General features: G+C 37.7%; 1 protein-coding gene and 1 pseudogene across 1 annotated transcript in view; both read left to right on the forward strand.

Moving 5' to 3' along the window:
* LOC145911899 (ATP-dependent RNA helicase TDRD9-like) overlaps positions 1 to 7,479 on the forward strand; it is a 36,124-nt gene extending 28,645 nt beyond the window's left edge. Inside the window, 7 exon segments of the mRNA XM_082999336.1 lie at positions 180 to 320; positions 3,921 to 4,002; positions 4,088 to 4,260; positions 4,462 to 4,595; positions 5,714 to 5,906; positions 6,905 to 6,920; positions 7,201 to 7,479. Coding sequence (XP_082855462.1) covers positions 180 to 320; positions 3,921 to 4,002; positions 4,088 to 4,260; positions 4,462 to 4,595; positions 5,714 to 5,906; positions 6,905 to 6,920; positions 7,201 to 7,479 — 1,018 coding nt within the window.
* A 3,265-nt stretch (positions 7,480 to 10,744) lies between these two features.
* On the forward strand, positions 10,745 to 12,626 carry LOC145911900 (uncharacterized; annotated as a pseudogene).
* The last annotated feature ends 270 nt before the right edge of the window (positions 12,627 to 12,896 follow it).

Raw genomic sequence — 12,896 nt, forward strand, 5'->3', positions numbered from 1 at the left:
CTTTGTCACAGTGGTGTAGCATTATTATGGTACTGACATGGTTGTTTTGCCAGTATTCTCTTCTGGTGTCATAAGGTAAAATTTTTATATGGTTTATTGTTTAGTTGGGAACTCATTATATTGTAGTGGACTGACAACACATGCCCTGTGAAAGAAATGATACCAAAAACATTTTTCAGGAACACAACTATTATGCCAGCTATAAAAGGACTTTTGCCTTTTATGTGCTTGATATTTGCCCCAGTTGTTGAATTTAGAACTGATGCACATTTTACCAAGTATACAGGAGCTATATGTGGGCTTGGATCAGTAAAAAACAGGTTCGTAACCAATTACTAAGCTCTCCATTCCATGTGCCAATTTAATTTGTATATGTCTTGATCCTTTTGAACTTTATCTCTGGTGTTTGTCAAGTGTTCTAACAACAACTAATAGCTTGGGCCCACCACCAAGTTTGTGGTTTTCAAATTATTATCAGATTACTTCTGGGAGGGTTGTGAAATTAAAAATACCATTTGCAAAGAAAGTGTCCACAAATGTATTAAGGCCCCTTGTTTTTAACCAGTAAGTTATCCTAGTCACAGACTGTGCTTCTACAAAGCCTTGGTTAAATGCAGAAGATTCACTAGGTTTCACTATTCCATACCCATTTTTGTCGCTGAATAAATATATTGCATGGAATTTTGAGCTGCCTCATACATTTTTAATGTGATGAGCTATATTAATTTGTGAAAACAATTTTCACAATATGATGTGCTGCAAAGTAGAGTGTTGATTAGATGCATTGTGCACAAAAGGCTAAAAGGCACTGACCTAGCCCTTAATGGTGGTTTATGCACCTGTGTAAAAGTTTGGACCTTGCGACGACATTTACACAGAATGTCTAACGTCCGAAACTTGTGAACCATGCATTAACGCAAGGCCATCCTAAACAATTTTTACGTACATTCGCATGCAATTTTATTGCTGACATAACATGACCAAGTGATGTTTTAACTGGTTTGGCTAGCCAATATGTGTAACCAGTAAGTAACAAAATTTAACTTAAATTTTTAAGTTAAAATGCAGCAAGGTTTTTGGGTCAAAGACTAACATTATTTATTTTACAAAGCCTATTCCAAAAATGTATAGAAAGTTAACATGCAACAGTTAGTACTAGTGTGTGTAAAAAAAAGAATTTTGCTTGTGGTGAGGCATTTTACGCTAGTACTATGTTTCCATGTCGCGAATTTTGTCCATGTGAATAGGGAAGTGACGCGAATGACACAGGCCGAGTACTTGGCCAAAACGGCTGAATTTTTGGGCCATCAAAATAGGTGGTCCTTAACTGACTTTGGCCAAGAAATTTTTGGGCCATGTAATAACTGCAGCAGGGTTTGGTAGCTTTTTGCGCAGTAAACAGCAGTTTTTTTATTAATTTAACGTGCGTGAGCACTGTGTTTAAATGAATGTCCTCCGTTACTCACAGCCTCCGTAAATCGCTTTTATTGTGAGCATATTTCTTTTTTTATGAGTAGCAAGGGGCGTTTTATTACTGTGCAAGTGGATTATATATGCCTTTCTCATCCTTTTATGCATGGATGTTATGTTCAACTGCAGTTTTTAAATGTAACCTTTTAATGGTAAGTTTTGTACAAGTTAGCTTAGAAAGAGGACAAGAGTGCTGTGGATGCATTGATAACCAAATGAAAGTTTTTGCTTGTTCATGCAATATATGGTTGTACAAATTGGTGAACACAATAGCTTTTTCCACAGTCAAGATAACTGCATCAGATTAGGTAACTAATAGCTTTGGAGATGAAACACATCCAATGATTTAACCAGATCCACACTAGCACAATGACCAACTGTTGTGGAACTAAATTTAATTAGTTTGTGCAAGAAAGTGAACTAAAAAAGGGTTCTGGAAGTCATTACATTTAAATTGTTGAACATGCTACATTTTACATTACCCTTGTGAAGATGCACAAACACCCTTACAAAAGCACGAGGATTATAAGTTGTGGCCTGACAAGCAAGGACTGTGACAAAATGTTCTGACCATTTTGTTTATTTTTTTGCAATAAAGCTTTGCTCATTCAACAAATCAACAAAGACTATGGAAAACATTCATAATTTTGTCCAGTTTTGCACTTGTATTGCAGTAATCATCTCTTTCCAATGATTCTCAAATATCTGTAAGATTGACAGTGGTTGTTTTTTCATTATTAGTAATAAAAGTCTAATTAAACATACCTCTTGTGTTGTTTGGAATCACTTTGCCAATCTGTTTTCAAGGTTGAACCATGGTTATTGTATTATGCACAAAATTGGAAAAAAAAATAATTGAAAGTTCGGAAGGACACTAAAACAACTTCCACACTGTTCGAATCCAACTTTTTTTGTGAAACAAGCGTCCGACAGAGACGTTTTGTCAGGTTTTCGCTTGAATGCGAATGCAACATGGAAACACGACCCGTTTTTGGACCAAAACGTAAAACATGGACCAAACATTTTAGTTTGGGCTAAGCCAAATCGCGACATTGAAACATAGTAGGTAAGGAATTTTCATGATAGTTCTTATATTCTTGTAAAAACAGAAAATGAGCTGAAAACCTTTTGTCATGATAAAAGAAAGACTACCAACTTGAATATGTAAACCACAAAAAAAATATTTCTCTGGAACAAGCATTACACAAAGCAATTGTAATGCAATGTGTTGTTTTAAAAAAAATATGAGAAATCTGTATTTGTCAACTGAAACAATTGAAATGCCATACTTTTATCAATCTGTCACTGTATATTTTATTGGTCGGTTTTCTAAATGTGAATGTAGGTTTTCCTACAAAATATGTGGAATTCCGTGATTTAATCTCTTCTGTTTGCAATGATATTTCATATTTACAAACTTTTAGTAATCATACTATATTAACATTGTAACTTTCAATACACGGAGAACAAACAGTTAGTGATGCTTCATTTGATCACAAAGGCTTTTGTCAGAAAATCACCAAGGATGCAGTATGGGCCTAAATCACATCACTCACAATACAGTGGTTAGCATATGTGTCAAGCACATTCTACCGATTTACAATTCAGTTTTCCTACAAATTTAAATTTGTGATGGTAAATTCAAACCAATCAATATCTGGGTAATGTAAGTGTGTGACAGTTTGTGTGTGTGTTTTCCATCGTCTCAGTTTTTATTGTCACAGTGATACAAAAGTAGTTTGTGAAATTGTACAATCGAAGGTTGTACTTGTGCAACTTATCAAATTTGTTGTCCAACCCACAGTGTTGGAAACCCTACTCTATAATAGCGTAAGTATTACCATGCTTTCGCATAGCAAGGCAGGATCACCCCACTGCGCAGGCCATTTATATTTGGTGATCTTAGCTCTCGTATTTTGATCATAAGGTTCACAGACTTTACAGCCAAGCTGGATCAGCCACTTTCCTTCACAAGTCTGAGAGAGATATGAAAAATCAAGCTCCCGGTGAGGTTTGAACTCACAACCCTGGACTAACCAGGCTCAACGATCTACCAACTGAGCTACAGAAACTCAGTGGTTTCACAGGCATATTATGGCCAATGCACACAGGTGCGCAAGCGCACAACTTACCAGGCGACCTTCACTTATGTAGGGGATCTCCACCACCGTAATCAGACAACGCATGCATTACCCTGCTTTCGCATAGCAAGGCAGAATCGCCCCACTGTGTAGGCCCTTTTCCTGACAAGTTGGGCCTGGTTAGCCCAGGGTCGTGAGTTCAAACCTCACATGGAATTTGATTTTTCAGATGTCACTCCAACTTAACGGGAAAAGTGGCTGATCCAGTTTAGGTATGAAATGTAGGCAGTCAGTTCGTTTTTTTGAAAGAATTCACATTATGCATTTTCATGTTTGGTTTCATGAAAAATAGTTGTTTGTGTGTTTTAGGAGTGGATGCTTTTCAATTCTTCCAGATCATGATATTGAAGTTCTTTTCAATTTCAATTTCACATTGCAGGATATTATTGATGTATGACACATTTAAATTTGTAACATAAAATGCACCTTTAAAAGGTTAGCAGAAAGGTGAAACAAAGGGTTTGTTTATTCTACAGATAAATGGCCTTAGAATGCTGATAAATATTGCTGTTGGTGGAACGGATGCAATCAATTCATGGAGTCTCAGTATGGTCCATCGAATTCAGACTAAGGCTCGGGAAAAGTTGCTAGCCATTTTTAAAAAACAAAGGGAAGATGTAGATCCACAGCCCAGCATAAGTCCCTATAGGTGAAATGAAACCTTCTGTATCAGTTTATTCACAGCTGTTTTTATAACAGTATATTGAGAAACAAAGGTAACCAAAAGTATTACAAATAATATGTTTAGTTTGAAGCAGCATGCTGTAATAGTAACACTCCATGCATTATCTCTTTGGTTTCAACAAAAATAAAAAATGTGTTAAATTTTTGGGTTGGTTTCATTCTTTAGGTGGAATATAATCAAGGAAGAAAACATCATTCCCCATCAAGTATCAGACAAACGGGCAGATAGAAAAGATTTGTACAGACTTCATGATGCTGTTGCATTGCAAAACATGCCTAATGTCTATGAAAATGCAAAACGTTGATGCAATTATATTTATACGTTTACTTACAAGTGCAGGATTAAATGATTCTTTTCTTTGTCGTTGTGGGGTGGTAAAACTTCCAAAGAAATACTTGCACAAAAAGTTTTATCATTTTGCACCAGGCAAGAAAGAACCCTGCCAGGAAGTATCCTGTTCTGTAGAATAGGAAAATTCACTTTTGGACCCCTAACCTTACATCAGATTATTTTTCCCATGTAATCAGGGAAAAATGCTAGAAAACAATATCAACAGTGACGAATCCTGGCCGTTTGGCCAGCAAAGTCGTCTGACAGTCGCGCCAGCTGCACTGATGAGACCTCGTCGTAACAGCGGGTAACACTAATTTACGGAATAAGGAAACTCACACTAATTTACGGAGCTAAGGAACGGAAATAGTCTAAGGAAAATACATACTGCTTACGGAATTGGCAAGGGGCGTCGAAGGAAAATACGTACTGCTTGCGGAACTGGCCAAGGGCGTCTAAGGAAAATATAGGTGTAGAGCTTACGGAACTGGCCTATGGCGTGCAGCGAACGCAGTGTATATTAATATGAAAATTGTAACTGTTTATATTCGTGACCGGGGTCCCACGTACAAAGGTCAAACCAAACGGGGTACAATAATAATTACGGACCTTTAAAACCGCGACCGCCCTGGCTCTAAAACAATAAAAGACTATAAAGTGCCGTAACTGGTCCGCCCTGACATGCCTTGCGGGCACCTGTGACTTGTGTTAATGCTTTATATGGGCCATGTTGACTTGCATCATTATTCCATTCTACTTGTGGTTTCATTTGGACTGTTGCCGTACGTTACAGCCATCTTAATAAAAGATTGTTTACCTGATTGGTGTCGGATATAAGGAGTCATTAGAAAAACACGCAATAAACGCAACATTGGTGACCCCGACGTGATCTGGTTACTTCAACAACTGGAGGTATCAAAAACCGTGAGTACAAAATCGTTCCTTATCTATTGAAGACAAATCTCAAGAATTCAACATCCAAAGCAATAATTACCCCTCTTGCAACAACAATTATCTTGAAGACGGGGATAACTCTTGAGCCGATAAACTCTTTGCAAATTGTTTTGAAACGTGCGGTGATAAACAGCGTCCATTCTTATCAATCTTCTTGAAGACAGAGCTATTGTTTGGTTCGCTCTTTGTTTGGATCTTTTGAGGCACGGAATTCAACAACATATTCCCTTTTTCCATCTCATTCGCTTGATTGTGGCATTTCTGGCTGACGACGACATTCGACACATCTTTCTTGACGACTGTGGATTTTCTGAGGATATTTCAAGGTTTTTTGACAACTTTTGGAGATAATTCGCGGATCGCCGTGGATTTGGACGAAGAATTGGAGCTTCATCATCGTTGGACATCATTGTTGGATCAACATTAATGCAATCGTATTAGTATTGTAGCCTACTTGTTTCATTCTGTTTTTTGTTTTAATATTGTAAATCTCTTTTGTATCATTCGTTTTGGCATAATTAGTTGGGATTCAACTACGTCCTGTTTTGTTTATGGAGAAAATTATTTCATTTTTGCCCAAATGAAAAGTAACTTCTGGTCGTTTAACGCCCGGTTTGCAAACTATTGGGGAAGAATCTAACGCCACAATGTTGAATGAATATGGGGAAACTCCTTTTTAGCGAACGGGTTTGACATCTTCGCGTAGAGAGGGTACGTTGCTTACTGACACGGATCTTGCTTGAGGACCTGTATGGGTATTAAATTGGAGAAATCCTGTTTTCAAGGCCCTCAGCTGTAAGGCATCTAGCGACTGTTCCGCTTGTTTCCCAATGACCGTTGATGGGTCTTGTGACTTACATAGGGACCTAAAATTCTTCAAAGTTTAAAAAAATTTGCTCCTGGATGAGACTGTACAGAGCAAGGACTTGTTGGGCCTCCTGGAAGATCATATGACCAACAGGGGGGTATAAACAGCCCTGGGGGAGGGCTTTGACACTTTTTCAGCAACTAAATTCGATGCCATTGCATAGAGAAGAGTTGGAACTTACAAAAAATGCAAATGAGTGGGAAGTTGAACGATTCATTTTTCTGCAAAGTCCAGTTCCATTTTTTGTTGCTTTTTTTTACCAAAATACTGAGTAACCAGGGGGGCAAATGGCCCTAGGGGGGTGGCTAAACCATTTTTTCGGAGACTAATTTTGATCAAAATTTGTAGTTTTGAGATGGATCTTTCATAAAATCACGAATGATTGGACACTTAAACGATTCATTTTTCTACAAATACAGCCTGATTTTTTTGCTCCATTTTCAACATAATTTTCAGCAGCACCAACCAGCAAGTAAGTACCTGATTGAAATAGCCCAAAACCCCACTAACACTGCCCCAAACACCCTGAAATTCGCCATACACGATGGGCATTTCCCAGCACCAAAACTTATTTTCATAGAAATACCAATATGCGTCCTTGAATGAGGAACAAATCTTAAAGGTAGGAAATGTGGTGTTGAATAGAACGCATGACAGACCGTATTCAGCTTTAAAAACAGCCCTGTTAAGTTGTTACGAGAAAGATGAGATTAGTCGCTTGAATAAGGTGCTCAACAGTACTTCTTTGCAAGGGGAAAAAGCCTTCCGATTTGTTGCGCGAAATGCTAAATCTTTTAAATCATTCTGGCGAGCTAGAGCCCAGCACAGAGCGTTTGTTGAAAAGATTTTTAATTGCCAAATTTCCCGCTAACATCCATCTCGTTCTTGCAAGCGATTATGACACGGATTTAGACACTCTGGCTATTAAAACTGACGCTATGATGTCCATTAATTCGCCCAGCCAAACTGTTTCGCGCCATGAAGAGGAAAAACCTTCTGTTGTTTCCACTCCTGTTAACTCTCAAATGTAAATAAATGACAATTTTGATAGACGATTGGAAAAGATAAGTCAGCAAATCATTGCTTTGTCAGCAGTCTTCTAGTTTCTCTGCACCTACTTATAAACCGCGATTTTCTGGTTATAGACCACAATCTTCTCATAGAAATCCTTATCGTCCCAGACATGCTTATAACAATTCTTGGGTAAATCCTGCGCGAGGAAGTTGGAATAATAACAACCGTTTTCGCCAACCTTTTTCTTCATATAGACCAATACATGTCTATAATCAAAATAGCGGAAATTGTTGTTATCATTCTCTTTATGTATCTAACGCCAGATATTGCAGCCCGCCTTGTTCTTTTCAAAATTCTTATCGTCCAAAAAACTAAGGCCTGTCTTTTCAAGGTGGGGTTGGAAAGGCTCGAAGTTTTCTCATGAAATCTTCAATGTTTATGACCCACATTTAAATCTTTCGTTTTTAATTGACACCGGTTCTGACGTTTCTCTTGTTCCACTATAGTTTGCCAAACGCTTTCTGCTAAAAAAAAATATTGTTTTGCGACGTATTTCTGGTAATTCTTTAAAAATCAAGGCATTCTTGGTAGTAATTTTCTTAAATTCTTCAATTTTCTTGTTGATGTCCGCAATAGACGCTTGATTTACAGAAAGAACAAACGCCTGCAAAACTACCACAATGCTCATGAAATGCGTAAATTTGATTCGGGTTTACCATGTTATGGGCGTTGTAACAGTAACGCACGGGAATACCGCCGCAGGCCTTGTCACCGAAACAAGTTTGTTCGAGCTGTAGAGAAAGACTTAGACACTGATTGCACTTTGACGGACAAAAATAATACTGTTGCTGAACAGAAATCAAACAAACAGTCGCCCAAAGAGTCTAATGAGTTTAAAAAAATCGTCTCTGATTTCCCGAAAGTAACTGAACCTATGCGCATTGATAAGCCACTTCAACACCCTGTCAAACACAAAATCATCACAAACAGTTATCCTGTCAGTTGTCGCCCCAAGCGTTTATCTCCCGAGATGTTGAAGGTAGTCAATGAACAATTTGATGATCTTGAACGAAAAGGTGTTGTTCGTCCCAGTAGTTCTCCCTGGTCTTCTGCCATTCATGTAGTGCCTAAACCTAACGGTTCATGGCGAATTTGCGGCGATTATAGGAGGCTAAACCTCATAACGGAGCCTGATAAATACCCTATTCAATTTTTGGCCGATTTTGTCAATAATTTGAATGGCGCAACAATTTTTTCCAAGCTTGACCTAAAAAATGCGTATTTTCAAATTGCACTTGAAGAAGAATCTATCCCCAAAACAGCTGTTGTTTTTCCACATAGATCCATGGAATATTTGCGTTTGCCATTTGGTTTATGTAATGCTCCACAGACTTTCCAAAGGTTTATGGATCAAGTGTTAGGTGGTCTACCGTTTGTTTACGTCTATCTTGATGATATTCTAATTTCAAGCAGATCAGAAACTGAGCATAAACAGAACTTAAGACAGGTTTTGAAACGTTTGTCTGACTATGGATTAGAAATTAATTTAGAGAAGAGTGATTTTGGTGTAGCCGATGTTGTTTTTCTCGGTCATAAAATCTTTTCAGATGGCTTTCGTCCTCTTAAAAACAAACTTGAGGTAATTCAAAACTTTCCACGACCGAACACATTAAAAGAGTTGAGACGATATTTTGGCATGATTACATTTTACAGACGTTTTATTCCACATTGCGGTGAACACTTACAGTTACAACGAAAGGTAATGTGCTGACATGGTCGCCTGAGGCTATAATCGCCTTTGAAAAATCACGTGACTTGTTGAGTGACAGAACTTTATTGCACTATCCAAAATTGAATGGAAGATTTTCTTTAGTTTGCGACTGTAGTAATTTTGCCACTGGCGCAGTACTAAATCAATTTGATAATGGTGAATGGTGTCCTCTTGCTTTCTTTTCAATAGGCCTCAATCTTGCACAACGGAAATACTCCACTTTTGATCGTGAACTTTTAGCTATTTATCAAGCAGTTAGACATTTCAAAAACTTGCTCCGAGGACAAAATTTTAATGTGGTTACAGATGACAAGCCCCTGGTTAGAGCATTTCATTCAAAATCTGATAACCTTTCGCCGAGACAAGAACGACATTTCGACTATATTTCTCAATTTACCAACAAAATTGAACACATTAGTGGATTTCATAATGTTGTTGCAAGTCTTCAATGTTTTACATTCTCTTTCTCATCCTGGCATTTCTATAACACGCAGACTTATCGGCGAACGTTATGTCTGGCTACACATCATGAACAGTGATATCCGTTGATATTATCGGACCGATGGAAGAATCAAATGGTTTTAAGAATTGCTTAACCATCATGGACAGATTTACACGCTGGCTTGAAGCTATACCTCTTCCAGACATCACAGCCACTACTTGTGCCAAAGCTTTCCTTCTTGGATGGATTTCTCGGTTTGGTGTTCCACTTCGCATTTCTACCGACAGAGGTTCAAATTTCTTATTAGGTGTTTTCAACGATTTTTGTGATAGTCTTGGAATTAAATTGCTTAATACTACCAGTTATAATGCGAAATCTAATGGCCTGATTGAACGGTCGCATATGCGTCTTAAGGCAGTCTTAAGTGCCTACAACAAAACTTCAAATTGGTACTCTAATCTTGGTTTAGTTATGCTTGGAATTCATGCGAGTCTTAATGCTGATTTAGATTGTTCTGCAGCTGAACTGGTTCTTGGAACAGCTTTTAGATTGCCGTGCGGTAATTTTTAAAGTACTGCTTCAGTTGAGAATAGGTCAGATATTGGGTTTCCACCTAGACGTGAACAATCACCCAGAAAAACGCATCTTGATAAAGATCTGAAAACGTGCTCTTACGTATTTATCAAGGTAGGTGGAAACAGACCTCCGCTGTATCCACATTACAGAGGTCCCTAGAAGGTAATTGAGCGTCATGACAAATATTTTGTTTTGGCAATGACTGGGAAATTAAATAGCGTATCCATTGATCGCATTAAAGTGCCACATTTGCTCTGTTTCAAAGATTTAAACGAAACGGAAATAGTTGAATCTCATGAGATGATACCTACTATTTCTAACGAGACGCCTATCCTTTCTTCTCAAACACATGATGATGAATTAACGAATTCTTCTTTTCTTGCAGATAGCGATAGACAAGATATAGTCCAGTTCCTGTGCCTGCAGAACCAATAAAGTGTACCGGGAGAGGCAGAGTAATCAGATTGCCACTTCGTTATAGAGATTAGATACTATGTTTCTCTTATTTCTATTCTTCGTTTGCTTCGTGACAACACATGGTGAAATTGGTTTACAACTTTGCCATGAAACTCTTTTTCATGGCGAATATGCCATAAGTGATCCGGTGGTTTGCACAAGAACTATTCCACAAACAGGAAAACAATGCCAAGCACGAGTTTACAATCCATCTACAGATTTCTTAAAAGTTGATGTTTTCATGTGCCAAGTGAATATTGAAAGCTATACAAGCGTTCATTATTTCTTTGGTGCAAAAACTCATAAAATGTCTACTATAGCGGGACCTGCACCGGTACCAAGCATTTGTGAGGAATGGAGGAAAACAGATGTTGCAAAAGACCTTGGAAATCTTCAACAGTTGACATCTTCTTCTTGGACAACACGAAACAAACTTGAAATTAAATATCACTGGCCATCTTCAGCACAGGGTCATGTGAAAAAGGCGATTTTGACTAAATCCATTGTTTTATATGGCCATACAAGAAAACAATTAAAAGGTCATTTGGGAATCATGTCAAATTGTAATATTCAAAAAGGCTTTTGTACTGTTGGAACAAGAACATTTGTTTGGAATCCTCCTCAAAATCTAAATTGTCCACAGACCACTCCTCTTGGTGAACACACAATGTTCCTTCATTTTTCTAAAAACAAGTCCAAACCTTACCGTGTGGAAATTAAAGATCTAGGATTAAGCATTCATCATCAAAGTGAATGTTTAACTGCCACGTATGATTGTTACGGCAAATCTGCTTTCTGTGATCCTGGCGGTTTAACTCTTGTGCCAATCAACTGTCGGAAAACACTATTTTAAACCTTTCTTAAGAGCCCAGAAATTTTACAAGAAGAACAAAAAGCATAGCACGTTTAACAATGGATCCAACTGCAAGATTTATTACAGAAGTTGGCGATACTATAAATGAAAAATTTGTGAACATGACGGCCGACATACATTATATGGTATGCCAATTGAACTCTCTTCTAACAAACTCATTATTGGCAAGGCAGTATCCTGGAGAATCAATTAGCAAACTTCTGGGCGTGAAGAGAGCTGCCTTTACTTTTGGAGATGTTGCCACAGAATTAACATGTGAAGATATAAAAGGCACCATACTTCACGATCTTCGACATGGCAACTTATACGCCACTCGACCGATAATCGAATTCCGTAACTCGATGGGAAATTTTACTCGAGGACAACTCTATCGAGACGGATTCGTTTACAGGAATATTAAGTTCTTAGAAAACTATGTTTCGAATTATGTCATTTAATATTTAATAATATATTTTATACTTCCGAGAATTATACTTTTGCTCATGTTAATACTAAAGTACAAACTTTAAGGCCCAAATTAGCTCCTGTACATTATACTCCACAGAGTGTTGACTACCAAACTTTAATGAACGAGTCCCCGAGACCCTCTGCTGGGCTCGATGAAATGGCATCCATGCTTATGGCACTTAGCCAAGCTAGATTAACACATGATAAATTATATCATTATATAAATTCTAACCTTAAATCAGAAGTTGATGCTGATATGGATTTTGTTACTACTACAGCAAATAATGTAGTTTCTAATGTATTTATTGCAGCTATTAGTAGCATTACCAGCCCTTTTATAAGCGGTACTATGATTATATTTTATTTTAACGCACTGATATGGGGTGCTATTTTAACTGGATGGGCATTAAAACATTAGGTTCCTATCGCGTTTCAACTTGCCAAGGGTGAGGTAACTATTTATCGCGAGGGTAAAAGTAAAGACGATAACACCAAGCTTGAAGAGGAGCAATCAAAAACTCGAAGGGGTAATAATAACAGAGAAGATCATAGAGAACCCGTAATACAGCGCCTTTATCCCATTGTTGGCGAAGATTAAACCCCACATATTTTGCAAACCCTGTATTTTAGAATGCGCTACCCGTGTATACTCATCGGTGTTGGTGTTTTGTATTTTGTTTATATTATTCAATTGTATGTATACTTATCGTTGGCATTGAACAAAGTACTGCTGTTTTATTTTATGTTTTACAGTACAACAAATTGAACCATGAACTGTACGAGCTCACAAACCCTGCGAGACCACACCAAAACATCGGAATCACTAACAACGTCGACGCAACTTGTGATCGTTTATTCAAAATACATC

The sequence above is a fragment of the Ascidia mentula genome, chromosome 8 (assembly GCF_947561715.1).
Source record: "Ascidia mentula chromosome 8, kaAscMent1.1, whole genome shotgun sequence".
Lineage (NCBI taxonomy): Eukaryota > Metazoa > Chordata > Ascidiacea > Phlebobranchia > Ascidiidae > Ascidia > Ascidia mentula.